A 14,937-nucleotide genomic window follows, 5' to 3' on the forward strand; every position below is an offset into this window, starting at 1 on the left:
GATAAATAGTTTGATAAACTGAAACCCAATTTTAGATAATCCTGTAATTTTCAGGGCCTTACTCTATGTCTTTTTTTGTTAATAGGCCTTTCCCTATGCCCCTTTTGCAGAGAATGGACAAAAGAGCTGCCCATTCTAGATTTGGTGAACCATAGCTGCAATGGTCATAGATGCCTTCTGTTCTCCAATGCTGGATTCTTGCAGAGAAGGAAAAGGCCCCAGTTGTTATGGTTCCCTAATCTTTGATTACACGTATGATTTCCGATGTGCAGGATCAAGACGAATTGAAATGCGGTTGGGTCTTTAAAGGGGTGTTTTGAAAGCTAAGGAAGATTTGCAAAAGAGTAAAAGTTCCCAGTAATTGACAGACAACAAGAATTTCAGAGAGTTCAATATCTCTAAATCCATATAAGATGAAAACCATTCTAAGCAATCTAACTCAATGAGGGTGTAAGGAAAAGGAGATATGAAATGGGCAACATGATCAGATGAACCATGCTACTCCAACCAATACTGAGTTATTGATTACTATCATAACTCTCTGGATTGTCCAATCAAAGAGAGGCTTCGGAGTGATTTTTCCCAGTTCTGGTTTATGGGTTGGTCACTTGGTCCCCTCAAATGAAAGCAACATAACATAGCTAACGGATTCAGAAGGGTACTTTGTTGGGTTTTAATGAAAATCAATCAAGAAATGAAGGGCAAAATGGGGTTTTGGGTGTTGACACAGAAGAGGAAGAATGGGGTTTTGGTTGTTTATACAGAAGAGGGGGGAGCAGAATGGCTGTGAAAGAGAGGCTGCTTGATTAAAATTGGCAAAGGAGGAGACGGAGTAGGAAGCGAGACCCAGGTGGCAGCAGCGACAAAGCTATGTATAGGGACGTGTCGAGCTGCAACACATACAACTATGGAGACGCAGCGTACTGGGACGCTCGTTATGTGCAGGAAACAGGGCCTTTTGATTGGTACCAGCGTTACTCTGCTCTTCGTCCCTTCGTTCACAAGTACATCCCTACCTCTTCTCGCGTACTTATGGTTGGCTGCGGCAACGCCGGTAAAGCTCTTCGTTTTTTCAACCTCATCGGCTAAAAGCCTAAAACCCAATAACGAATTGAAGTTAGCGAGCAATTGGAGATATTAATACTCGTGTCTGAAACATTAATTTTTAGATCTTGGATCATAGTTTGATAAGTTTCTTAAGAAACCCACTTCACAGAATGATGTAATTTGAGCCGATTTTGGTAGCTTTGTTCTGAAGTGAAAATTGCAGTTATGGACCAGTATCTTATTCATCTTTGGTAACTGTATCTATGATTCTATGTGGTTCGCATTTCAGCCTGATTCACATGGTTCATACTTTTCTTTTCTTATATGGGTTGGTGAATTCTAACTGGTTATGAGAGTTCTAGGAAATTGGTAGCTCTTTTGGTTTTTTGGGTGAAGGAATTGGGGAGAGGGGATATTATCTTCTGGGTTAAACACCATACTATGGCTGTGCGCCTGCTGCTGTATGGATGGTGATTTTGAATCCCTTTTTCCTGCATAGAATCCAAATTTTGCAGGGTTCTTGATTGTTTCTTAGCGTATTTGATGCCAACCTATTTTTGTAATTTGGAGATCGTCAGTCAGGCTTGAGTGTTCTATTAAACGGGTGTCAATTCAGCACCCAATGAGCTTAAGCAGCTAATATCTACCAGTCAGGATTGGAAATCATAACATTCAACAGACAATTGTTTAGCAAGGTAGAAGGTAGTTTTAAGTTTAGTAGATGAATCCCCTATTGGGAGAAGATGAATGCTGATTTTGACTCTCTGGTCTATTGGTACTTGTTATGCTTCCAAATACAAGTCGATGCAGAATCATTAGAACATGTATTAGAACTTCTATTTGATAGAATATCTTTGTATTTGCAATTGTCGCATCAGAAATAAGGAATGCCAAAAGAAGTGTTTTTGAGTTCAAACTGTTACAATTTGATTAAATATTTTTATTAAGATTAAAATGAATTTTGATTGCTTGATTCTATTGAATGGAACCTCCCTTACATTGGCAGGGTTTTGTGGTCGGTAGCAGTTGAGAATTTTTTGTTGGTATTATATTCAGACTGGTTCTCTTGATGTGTCATATGTGTGAATTTTGCAAATTCTTGTTGCTTATTTTGTCAAAACATAGTCACATTTTTGTTTGAACTTCCATTATTTCTTCAAAATATGGAGAAAGTTATGAAACATTATTCTTCTTTCCTAAAATACATTACAAGGACCCAACAATGCAAAAGGATCTAAAAACTGAATGGAACTACACAAATACACACACATACAAGCACAAAAGATCCCCTGCTTTCCTATTTTGAGCATGTTCTGCTAGGGATCAATATGGAAAAACCATAGGAGATACTGAGAAACCAATTACCAAGCTAAACAATAAATATAGCCAACAGGTAAGAGACGGAATCAATTCAATCAGCCACTGGTATCCGTAGCTTTAAAAGTAATGGGATATGGGATTCAGCATTGCTTGGACTGGTATTCTTCTCCTCTTGGCCTGTGATTTTTACCCACTAGCAAAGGCTAAAACATTGTTCATTGATCATCTAGTTCATTAGATATGAGATTAGTAAATAAGTCGGGTAAGTTCTGGGTTCATATATGGTGGGGCAAGTCCACATCGGGGAAAGGGTACCTCAATTTTTATATTTTCCACTTGCAAAGGCCAACTTGTTCATTTCATTATGTCTACTCTTACAGGCCAGAGTTAAACTTAGCATTGACAGACTGTTCAGGATACTGAATTTGGGATATTGATTCTATCATGAGCATTGATTCTAATTGTTGGATTCTTGGAAAACTCCACTTAGAATCTTTTCTACTTTGAAGCTGTGATGATTGTCAATTGTAAAGGATCCCCCTGGTCAAAAGACACTTGAATGGACAGTGAAAGCTCATTTAATCAGAAGCAACTTTATTTGGAAAGTGTTAATATTAGGATTTTTTTTTACACTAGGAAATTTATATGTAACAGATAATCAACAATAGAACAAGATACAGGGATTTTTCCCCAGAAGTCTGCAGACTACATGACGGGAATCATGGAGACCACCTTTAAAAGTTGATCAAATGATGGAGTTGCCAAAATTCAAAGGCTAATGTTTTCATTTGGAAGTACAATAATGATGTGGGGGCAACATGGGAAATTGAGTTGAAGTTGGTTGTGCACATATTAGGTATTTATTGGTTTCTTTTAAATACAAATTATTAGTGGTTCGAGGGCTGGAAGGGTCTCCTTATTACTTTTGTTACTTTATTAAGGAATAAGAGCAGTGGATATTCTACAATAATTTGTGGTGTTGTTGGTTGGTCCATCAAGACATGGGTTTGGTTCCTTTTATATAACTGTTATTGGTCTTAGTTAGTGGTATGATCCTTTATTGGGCTCATAATGGTAGAAATAGACACATTTGAGTCTTTTAGGTCATTAGGCTCCTAGTATGATTGGGAAAGCCATGGCTGGATAACCGAGGGTAGTCTATACTTCAAACTTTGTGAGCAATTTGTAGTGTGATCACTGATTGCTTCAATTATGTGTGATTTTCCCAACCCTATATGTGAGTACTACCCACGCACTTCCCCCCCCCCCCCCCCCAAAAAAAATAAAAAATAAAAAATAAAAAACCTATATGTTTTTCCGTAAGATCTTTATCTTTTTACTTTTCCTCATTTATATTTTGAGTATTTTGCAACTAATCCCCATCAACCATTACTGTCTACCCAATTCATCCATCCAGACAGCACTGCAACTTGATTCCCATTCTGTCAACCACAGCATATCCTAACTTCCAGAGCCCATGGCTAGCTGTAAATCTAGTTTTTTTGCTTGCAGAATTCTAGGAGAATCATTCTTTTCACCTAAAACCATCATAAAAACACCAACCTATCAGTTGCATCACTTTTTGAAGCCTCTTAAACCAATTCCAGATTTAGCCTATTTCCCAGAATTCACTTTCTACTTTTTGTTTCCTGCAGGCCGTATTTCCTTTTGGGAGGAACTTGTCCTACATACCCTCTTTTTGGACCTTGATTTAAAACCTATAATTGCCCTAATCTAGTTGATATCATCAACATTTTATGTCACTGCAGGAACTTTTCCTACATACTGTATCGAATGTGTGTTTATGCTGACTAGCTGAAAAGATATGAATTTCTTATCCCTCCAATCTGGACTACAAGATGTTTAGTTCAATTTGCTTATATTTTGTTTACTGCTTGCAATTCTGTTTTGCAGTTATGTCAGAGGACATGGTCAAGGATGGTTATGTAGACATAACAAACATTGACATTTCTTCAGTGGCCATCGACATGATGCGAAAGAAGTATGAATACCTACCTCAGCTGAAATGTATCCTTATCAAAAAGAAATAACTTAAGAGGTGTTCATTTATTTGTTGAATTGAAAGATATTTTTTCACTTGAGTTTCCTTTATTTATCTCAATAGACATGCAAATGGATGTCAGAGATATGAGCTTCTTTCCAGATGAATCATTTGATGGTGTTATCGATAAAGGTTCTTGATCTCATCCTTAATTGTCAATGCTCTCTCTCTCTCTAATTTGAAAATTTCCTACTGTATTGATTATCTATAAACTGGAAGTTCTCTTTTTATGTTTCTGATGCTTAATTCACTTGCATGGTTCTGTTGATTCACCTTCTAGGAACTCTCGACTCATTGATGGTAAGCACCTTCTTCAAATGCTGTCATGATTCCTTGGGTTTACCTTGGCATTTTCTGACTTCTTATTTATTCTTTTTATCTAGTGTGGTACCAGTGCTCCAATCAGTTCTACCCAAATGCTTGGAGAAGTGAGCAGGTTTATGCTTCATCACCTCAGGAGCTGACTTGTAAATACTGATGGGTTATATGAGTTTATTAGTTTCCCCATAGATTTTCTTACTGGTATTTTTAGGGGAAAGAGAAATCTTTACCTTTCACCTGTACCAGTTCACCTTATTATTGATGTTCATCTCAATTGCAGGCTTCTCAAACCTGGAGGTGTCTATATGTTGGTAGGACTTAAATTGGTTTTCTTTTTCTTTTGCTTTGTGTTTTTCATTCAATATTCAGCAAACTTAATAAATTGTGTTGCAATTTCCAGATTACTTATGGCGATCCATCAGTTAGGATTCCTCATTTGAACCGAATGTTATACAATTGGGAAATAACATTATACATCATGCGTAAGTCTCTCTCTCTCTCTCTCTCTCTCTCTCAAGAGCCATCCGGAGGCTTCAATTCCTTGATTAACACATCTGAATTTGTTCCTGCTAAATATGTTTTCGCAGCCAGACCAGGTTTCCAAAAGCCAGCAGGTTGTAGCTCTTCATCAAAATCATATCTTGAGCCTGTTCCATTGACAGAGCAAGGTCTCCTTCCTGCAAGTTTTGTTCTGGAAGATAAAGATTCTCACTATATTTATGTGTGTAAAAAGATTGATGGGATGAATTGATGGATCTAGGGCTAATGTTATAGAGTGATGGCTGAAAAGGAGTTGGCAAAGGAAGCCAGTTCCTATTCAGCTTAAATGATTTTTATCCACACATCTAAATCATTGTTTTAGCTGCCTGTATAAGTAGGCCTCATTGGAGTCAATACTGTTTCTAACAATTATGGTTTTTTCTTTCAGTCAAATCATTAACTTTGTCCTAAGCATTTGGATGCAGAATTGTGTGATCTATGAAGAGTAGAGACACTACTGTGGATATAACTTCCTTGTTTAGTTGCTGTTGCTGTTGCTGTTGCTGTTGCTGATATTACTATATTTGTCTTCTTTGGAAATTGCCTTCATAGTTTTTCAATACACACACACAAATTCATGCTACTAGCAAGTCTGCCTTGTAGATCATGGTTTTAGGTATCAGTATAGGACCGGCCATATTGGCCTATTCTATTCGTATTGGCTTCTGTCATGACCAAAATGATACCTGACTGATACTATATTGGTCGTAGCAGAGCAGGGGACAGTAACTGGTCAAAAAAGCTTAGGTATCGGTTTCTTGAGAGGGTAAAACAGTCCGATCGAACCTGATTCGTTTCTGTATCTGTTTCAAAACTGACTGATACCCATCCTGATACCGTGCACTAAAATGTTGGAGATATTCTCTTGCACGAGTGTTGGGCACCTCTTCCTTGATTCCATTGTATTCCATGCAAGAAAGCCCAGCTCCATTTTGCTACGTGCGTATAGGGAAAAGGATGGGTATGCTGTCAGTATATTTAGATATATCTCTATCTCTATCTCTATATCTCTTTCCTTCTCCCCTTAGAAAAGCCTCCTATGTTCTTCTCATCCTAGCCGTCCTATTGGTTGAATCACTAACTCCAAGAAAGCCGACAATATACGTAACTTCCTCCTGTAAGTATATTACCCATCAAAACAAAGGACGTGGAAAATCCAAAATACAAAGAATGCATGTATATATTCTTTTCCTACAAATAAATACATAAGAATTTTCTAGTCATAAGCTGTGAAAAAAAAAGTTTATTAGTAATTTATAAGGGGGAAAAAGGAAATTTATATATATTTAACACATTACTGAGACTTGTTAATTATTTTTAATAAATTGATACAAGAAAAAAGGAGTAGAATAAATAATGGGTAAAAAAAATGTAAAAAGCTTATGAATAATACATTTGAGATATAAAATATTGCAGTTATTGCATATTAAGTATAAAATGAATGATTTGAGTTTTTTTTTATTATTTGATACTATAAAAACAATTCGAGAACACAAAGTTACTAAGTGAGCTCCCAAACTAATGATTATAGGACAACATGTGGATTTTATATTGAGATGCTTGTGATCAACCAGTCAAATTAGAATCTCGAACACATAATTATGAAGCTATTACTAGGAACTCATCATTCTTAAGTTATCTTAAAAGACCATTAGGTATGCATCAGATACCAATTAATTAATTAATTAATTTTTTATTGGGTGGAACCAATTAACTCTTTAGTGGTTGTTTAAAAAAATGCAAGCTCATGAGATAGGTCTTGTAGGTAGGATGATGGCATAAGTACTCAAACATCAAAATGTAGGATTCGACTCCTCTATAGCATGGCAGGGGTGGCAGCACACATCCGACAATCTTGAGCACCTTGTCATGGCTCCCAACACATAAGAGGAAGGGGCCTGAGGTGCTCCAGGCCATTGGATGTGTGCTGCCACCCTTGCCACGCCGTAAAATAGATTACCATAGCTTTGTTTGACTGCAAGAGAAATACAAATATAATATAAAGAAATAAAATATATTTAGAAAAAAAAAATCACTTTTGATGTTTGATTGCAAGAGAAATGCAAATACTCTTAAAAATGAATAAATTTTACAGGGAAGGCAAATATTTCCCTTCCTTTCCCTTTACCCACTTCCCTTGCAACCAAAAAACCCTATGCCTCTTCAAACCTTTTGTCATCTTGGGAGATGGGGGCCCAAATATGCATTTTCTAATGATCCACTTTATATGTACTAATTAGGCTGGGCTTCTATATCCGGCAAGGGTTCTTAGTTGGGGCTAGGGGTGTCAATCGGTCGGTCCGGCTTGGTTTCGGTCCGGGTTGAGTCGGTTTTGGTGTGGAAAGGTTGAAACCGAAACCGAACCAATAAGGAAATTCCGGTTTCGGTTTGGTTTCGGTTTCGGTGCTGTTTGGTTTCGGTTTGTCTTCGGTTTCTTAAATCGATTTGTAACCGGGTTGGTTTTGGTTTTTGGTTTAGTTTGGATTCGAATTTCCATACAAATGTTTCCAAAACTATGCAAATTTTGATTTTTTTTTAATGAATTTTGGAGTGTTTCGGTTTCTTACCGGTTTGGTTTCGGTTTGGGTTTTGAGCCGGTTTCGGTTTGGTTTTGGGTTCATCCAGTTTCCGGTGTGGTTCGGTTTGGTTTTGGGGTTGCAATACTCGAAACCGAACCGAACCAATAAGGCTTCGGTTCTGTTTGGTCCGTGTTGTTATCGGTTCGGTCCGACTGATTTTACCGATTCGGTTTAGGAATTGACACCCCTAGTTGGGGCCAAGTCTGGGCTTTAACTATTGCGTCTGCAATGCCACCTGGCCCTTCAAGTTGCCATCTTAATACAAGACTAAGAGTGTCAACCCCCTTGGAAGACTACTTAGTAGTAACTCTTATGCTGCGTTTGATATGTATTCTAGGTGGATAACGCATTTGAAGAAATCATGATATACACGGCCTTAATTTCAAAAAGTCCATTATGTAATTCTAAATGTTTTCAAAGTATAATTGTATAGTTCATTTTCTATGAACATTAGCTTAGCCTAGTGATGGCAGCTTCAACTTGAAGAGTCGGCACCTAGTGGAGGAGGTCAAAGATTGAACCCTGTCATATTTCAGTGTGTGTGGACAGGTATGTATAGGAGTAGGTGGCATAGATTGGCCATTACGCTCAGTAGGATAGAAAAAGAAAAAAAAAAAGAATCATAGTTCATTTTCTATAATAGAGTTGATATCTTCATGAGGTTCTCTAAAAACTCTATAGATATTAGTTGGTGCTCTTAACAATGGACAAATCCATTATTTGAAAAGCCAATTATGTCTTGAATGCATGGCCCACTCTATATTTAGACTTATCCATTTGTATTATGAGTTATCAAACCCTTTTCAACTATTTACCATAAAATGAAAAGGGATTATTTCTTTCCATTCTGAATGTCAACTTTACAACCATTCTTGTTCCATAGTTTTATTCTATCCATGTAAGAAATGCACTTGAGGTTTATCGCCTACAACATGTCCACAAGATTGAGAACCCAATAAAGGAAAAAGAATCCTACCTTTTCCTTCTTGATTTATAGTTTTATATTCTATCCATTTGTTAGATTCATATATGTTGGAGATCCGAAAACATATTAAGTCAAAATATTACTTCTTTAGCTAGATCATTAACATATGATCTTAGATGTGTGTGTGGGTGATTCCCATTCTTTGAGTTGTTTTTGTTTTTGTCATTGTCTATCTTTTTTGAATGATACCATCTTTTACCGACATGAAACAACAAACTATTTAATTGCATGATATCACTCTCTAATAGACCATTTAATTAGCTCATGTAGATAAATTTTTTAATTATTTTTATCAATTTTTTTAGACTATATGACCAGTATTATTTATAATTTTTTTTTTCTCTCTTATTTCTCTAGACATTGGTAAGTTTTCCACTAGCAGATGCACATCTATTAATGTACTATTCTTTTGTTAATCTTATATTTTAATAAGATATTAATTCAATATGAGCAAATTTTGTATAAAATTTTGACACTCATTTTATTTCACTAGGTTCTATCGAGGAAAATCTAAAAATCTCCGCTTTTTTTATAACATAGATTTTTTTTTTTTTTTTGTTGCTAAATTGCTAGTTGTAGAGTTTAATTGTCAGATTGAAAATATATTACAATGGATTAGAAGTTGAAATCCATATCTTACTTTGTATAGGGATGATTCTTTTCTCACACCATTAAAAGAAGCCTAAATCATTTAGAATGTACCTTGCAGAAATAAACTTTCATGCCTTCAATGAAAAATAAAATAAAATTCGTGCTATTTGTCTATTTTCCAAGAGTGGGGAAAAAAAGTATGAAAGGGATATTTTCAAATGCCCTTGGATGTTTTTTTATTTTTCCACTTTTCTCTGAATGTGCCAAGTAGCAATTATGTCCAAAATGTGCACTCAAGAGTATCATGCTCCATTAAAAGATTGAGCACTTTGAACACACAGAATAAGCAAAAATTAAAATAAGAGGGAGGGTTCTCGATCCAAGCTTGAGGCTTGGAGCACCAAGTAGGAGTGAGCACAATGGTTAGAGAGAGAGAGAGAGAGAGAGAGAGAGAGAGAGTTTTTAGTAGCTTGGAAACACTCAGTTGGGTGTCAAAAGTATTTTGGGAAACATTTTATTAATACCAATAGGGGCTTGAAAAAGAATAAAGATGGCTTCTTGATGGGCTTTTTTTTTATCATTTAAGAACCAACATTAAACAACCCCATATAAGGTAATACGCCATTTTAGTAAGGTTATAAAGCACCGGTATATGTGGTGAGTCCCTCTTATGCAAAGCTGCGGAATGTGGGCATCTCTTGGCACACCATCTCACAAAAAAAGGGGTCTGTACTCCGTACACTTCTCAATAAAAACTCTCTTATTGTACGACCTAATCCATCCCTCCCAAAGGCCCCCAAAAATGCATGGGAGGTGGAGGAAGCCTTTGCCCTAAATAGATATACTCAACTGAATATTAAGCACTTAAAAGAATCATTTTATTTATATCAATAGGGACTTGAAAAGAATAAAGATGGCTAACACGGTAAACGCTTAGGTCTCTTATGTCTTCGAACCTCAATTCTATATGTAGTATTGTCCCAACCCCCTTAACATGCCCTCTCACAAATATGGGCCCCACATACTCTCTCCTCTGCAAAGTCACCTTTATTGTATCACATCCCTCTAATTAATACATGGGTGTTAGAGAAGACACTTACCCTAAACAAAAAAACTCAATTGAATGTTAAGCGAAGAAACATTTTATTAATACCGATACGGATTTGAAAAGAATAAAGATGACTTATTTATCGACAATTGCCTATTGCAGTTGAAATGACTCCCCCTAAGGTATCGGGTTTCTAGCTTTATTTCCACGCGTAGTTTCCCCCTCCTTATTCTCTTTTCACCCCCTCGATCCCCTTGGTAACATAAAATGAAAGATAGCTTCTTTAAGGGCTTTTTTTGTCATTTAAGGACCAACATTAAACAGCCCCTATATAAGGTAATATGCCATTTAATTAGTAAGGTTTTATAAAGCACCATTATATGTGATAGGTGATGGGTCCCTCCAATGCAAAACAACCAAGTGTCAAAGCATGAGCCCTTTGAGGGTTTTAGCCATCCCATTATTGTTTGACAAATGACCCAATTACTATACTAAAAAAAAAAAAAAAAAAAACAATTGCTTTCATGTGGTGGGGAAGTCCTAAGAACTTAGATTTCATTTATTTGAAATACAAATTGAAACAGAAATAGTAAATGAAAGAGAAAAAAAAGAAGAAGAAAGAAGCTAGCACAGCTAATTATATTTCCCTTAATTAAGCTGGTGCGAGAAACTTAAAAGGTCTTCTTTTCCCTCCCTTTCTCCGCAGAAGAGAGAGAGAGAGAGAGAGAGAGAGAGAGAGAGAGAGAGAGAGAGAGAGAGGGAGCGTGAGACCCATGAAACCCCAAATTGAAACGGATATGGGCAACAATCAAAATGTGGCAAAAAAAAAACCCCCACCCATCACTGCATTCGAGACAATGGCCAATTGGCCATGCAAGATTGCCGTTTCTAGCCTTCTTCCATTCTGGGCTAACGTTTCTGACGTTTCCTCTCTTTCTCCAATTTTGGTATCTACTTTTCCTTCTTTATTACCAAAACAACAAAAGAGAGAGAGAGAGAGAGACTTATATCAGTTGGGGTGGGCTTGTTGGGTGGTGAGGAGGAGAGTCGAGTGACAGGGGGAAAATGGGTAGAGGGAGAGTTGAGATGAAGAAGATTGAGAACACTACTAGCAGGCAAGTCACCTTCGCCAAGCGTCGTGCCGGGTTGCTGAAGAAGGCACGTGAGTTGTCTGTTCTATGTGATTCTGAGATCGCCCTTATCATCTTCTCCAGTACTGGGAAGCTTTTTGAATTCTCAAGTTCTTGGTATTCATCATCTTTTCTCTTCCTCTGTTTTGGGTCTGTTTTTGTTTGATTGTTTGGAATTTTTCTTTTCAGTTTCTCTCAGTCAATTTATCAAATGTTTGAGTTGAGATAAGTTTTTTCCTGTATGCATGCATGTTTAACGATTACATTTGCATTTCTATGTGTTCATGCTCTGTTCCTACTGAAGATATCTCAATCTGTTCCCCTCTCCCAAATGGTTTTGGTAATGGTGGTGATGATGTGATGTGTAGGTACTTTGCTCTAGATAAGCTGTTGATTGCATACTTCTTAAGAACTAAACAGCCGAAAGATATCTCCTTTTGATGAATATGTGTCTCTTTTTTGTAAAAAATTTATCATCTTGTGGCATATCTGTGTGACAACTTCGAAATTGTCATCTTAAGATGTGAATGTGTTTAACCATTTAAGAGTTGATTCAGTTACAAGTAGTAAGTTTTCTCTTTCTCCCCTTTTATCCCACCCTTCAATTTCCCTCTTCTTGAATGGAGTTGTCAACATGAGGCATGCTTTGCCTTCACTCGAAGTCCAGAATCCATTATTCGAGGCACTCCAACACTCACTGCTTATGTATGTAGATATCTGACACTAATATTTTTGAAAACATAATATGCAGAAATATCAACGCGATTTATGTTGCATATCAAAGTGTATGTTTCAAAAGTTTGTTTTGGTCCATGTCTGTGATCTGGGGTTTAAAAATCGGAATTGGATTGGTTGAATGATTTTTATTCATATTGAAATATGCCACAATCAGTCCTGATTCTCTTCGATTCAAGTCGGGCCCTTCGTACAGTGATTCTAGGGTTCCGCCCGTATCTGGCTGATTCCGGCAGCTTCTGTAATGGTTCGGGATGATACTGGTCAGATCTGATCTGATCTGATCTGATCTGGATCGGAATTGTCTGGACCTGATTTGGAGGCTGATTGCCTTTTAAAACCCTGCTGTGTTTGGTATAATTGAGCATGCTTTGGATTAATTGATTTATGTGAAATGATAGTTTTAGAAATGGGACAGGAGACTGTGGCCGCATCAGGTAAGCATGATACATATTATGACTGGGAGATTTGTAGTAGTTGAACTCGAAAGCAAGGGATATATGATAGCTAAAAGTGGAGTAGGAATCTCTGAATTTGTTTAGTGTCTAGCACAGCCAAATTTCAGAAAAAAAAGTTTCCTTTTTGCACTAGCCACTATGTGTGGATTGCTTATTTCATAAGACAGTTTCCATCTTTTATATTTGATTACAATATATATTTGGTGGTATTCTGATCATGAATTTTTCATTTAAGATGTTAGGATGCTCTCGATATTCATAATTTTTCTTCTTCTCAAGTCTCAACATATCAATTATAGTTATATTCTTCTTAGATAAATTCTCTGTTTCATTGACCACCTCTTTTGATGTTCTTACTAGTTGATAATTTTCATATTGCCTACTAATTTCTCCTTTGAAGATATTCATTTTTTTTTGGTGTTCGTACCAAAATAAACAAAGATCATGGGTTATTTCTGTTCACCCTGATCATATGTGCTATGTTGCTCTCAGTTTAGTTGTCTAATAAGTCTTTCATTTTCCAAATGTCTGAAAAAGGGGGGGGGGGGAATTTCCTGATGGTAGAGAAGGTGGGGAGGACTCCCATTAAGATGGTGTTAGTATTGCTATTGCTCTGGTCATATGTGCTATGTTCCTGTCATTTTTAGTTGTCTAATGACTAACATTTACCAAATGCCTGATAGCTTTTTAAATCTCAGCTTGCTGCACTAAAAAATTTCCCCTTGAATTTAAGACGAGTTAGGCAGCATAAAAAATAATAGAATAAACATGAGGCATGTGGGCTTGATGAAGGTCACTGATAATCTAGTGTTGAGCTCTTTTGAAGAGCTTAGCGTCATCCAGATATTAGGTTGTGGCTTATTTATGGCTATCAATGTAATACCCTCTCATTTCTCATATTGAATACTTGAGGTTAGATTATCATTTTTGTTCAAGCTTTCAGTAATGAGAAGATGATACTACTTGCTTGCTTATATATTTTTTGTGTGATAAATATGCTTGATCACCTTCTTGACCTCCCATCTATGTCAGGAAGATAACAGAAAATTTGTGAAAATACTGAGAAAAATATTTTTTCTCATTAAGTTTTATCAATTTGAGGGAGAGACGGTAACAGATCACTAAACTCAGACGGTTCACACTATGTGGAAGGAAAAAGGTGTAAGCTCCGAGAATAATCCACCTCAGCGACCGCGGAGGTGGCTCCAATATGGTGTGGTTAGATGAGAGGATGCATAGGGATGGAGATTTTCAAATTTTGAAAACTTAACAACTGAGCATGAGAACAGTGGGTAAGGAAAGGGTTTCATAAATTACATTTCTCCAACAAAGGAAATAGGTGAAAGGGTAGATTTTCAAATTTCATGTTCAAATATTAATTCGTTTGCAATATTGAGGGGTGCTGAGGAGGATTTAACTACTAATTTTTGAGGAATCAAGAGTCAAACTACGCAAAATAATAGGGATGATTTGTTGGGGATAGAGGAAGGTAATAGTCCAGCTAGCTTCCATTTTCTTAAAGATAAGTTTGCTGATGTGGACAAGAGTCACCTTGGAAATTCCGTTGATGTGGGTTCGGATTAAGATAATTCAAAATAAGATTCCCATGAGGCTCGGGTTGGTGAGGGAGAATTTTTGAAGGAAAGGAAAAAGAAAAAAGATAAGAAAATGAAAAAGAAGAAGTCTCCTCCTTCTAGGGAGGACTCTGTCTTGGATCTTGGAGTTGGAAGAGAAAGTGGTACTAAATGCCTCCTTATTTGATAATGAGGAGGTGATTGAACATGATGACAATATAAAGGAAGTGCAAGAATTGAGGCAAAAAGAGGAAAATCTTCATTGGGAAGACACTCAAGCCTCTGCTTGGCATAGGCAGAAAAGTCACCGCATTAGATTTGCCCCTTATTTTCTTTGTTCAGCAGATTGAAAATTTTGACTTCCCTTGGACGTTTCTAGTGTTAGTTGGTTGTTGTTCCAGTTTTGATTTTTCAGCAATCCTTGTGTTGTTGGATTGTTCGGGGACTAACGCCTCTTGCTGGCATCCTTGCCTTGTAATTTCTTTCTTCTTTTTTTTTTTCCCCTTCCTTGGGGTTTAAGATATTTATTTATTCACAAAATTTTTTT

The 14,937-nt window shown here is 36.7% G+C and overlaps 2 protein-coding genes across 2 annotated transcripts in view; both read left to right on the forward strand.

Moving 5' to 3' along the window:
- The first annotated feature begins 747 nt into the window (after positions 1 to 747).
- Positions 748 to 5,780, forward strand: LOC122086073 (EEF1A lysine methyltransferase 4). Its single transcript, XM_042654766.1, has 8 exons — positions 748 to 1,054; positions 4,282 to 4,395; positions 4,493 to 4,561; positions 4,710 to 4,729; positions 4,813 to 4,865; positions 5,031 to 5,061; positions 5,151 to 5,232; positions 5,338 to 5,780. The coding sequence occupies exons 1-8, from the start codon at positions 871 to 873 to the stop codon at positions 5,499 to 5,501; spliced, it is 717 nt and encodes a 238-aa protein (XP_042510700.1). The 5' UTR covers positions 748 to 870; the 3' UTR covers positions 5,502 to 5,780.
- Positions 5,781 to 11,365: 5,585 nt separating this feature from the next.
- LOC122085671 (MADS-box transcription factor 23-like) overlaps positions 11,366 to 14,937 on the forward strand; it is a 10,455-nt gene continuing 6,883 nt past the window's right edge. Inside the window, exon 1 of the mRNA XM_042654169.1 lies at positions 11,366 to 11,740. Within this exon, the coding sequence (XP_042510103.1) occupies positions 11,559 to 11,740 (182 nt within the window). The 5' untranslated portion in view covers positions 11,366 to 11,558. The remainder of the gene's footprint in view (positions 11,741 to 14,937) is intronic.

This window comes from Macadamia integrifolia, chromosome 8 (genome assembly GCF_013358625.1).
Source record: "Macadamia integrifolia cultivar HAES 741 chromosome 8, SCU_Mint_v3, whole genome shotgun sequence".
Classification (NCBI taxonomy): Eukaryota; Viridiplantae; Streptophyta; class Magnoliopsida; order Proteales; family Proteaceae; genus Macadamia; species Macadamia integrifolia.

Coding starts and splice junctions, on each gene's coding strand:
- LOC122086073 (XM_042654766.1), top strand. CDS start 871: ATGTATAGGGACGTGTCGAGCTGCAACACATACAACTATGGAGACGCA. Junction 1,055..4,281: donor GGTTGGCTGCGGCAACGCCG/GTAAAGCTCTTC, acceptor TCTGTTTTGCAG/TTATGTCAGAGGACATGGTC. Junction 4,730..4,812: donor GAACTCTCGACTCATTGATG/GTAAGCACCTTC, acceptor CTTTTTATCTAG/TGTGGTACCAGTGCTCCAAT.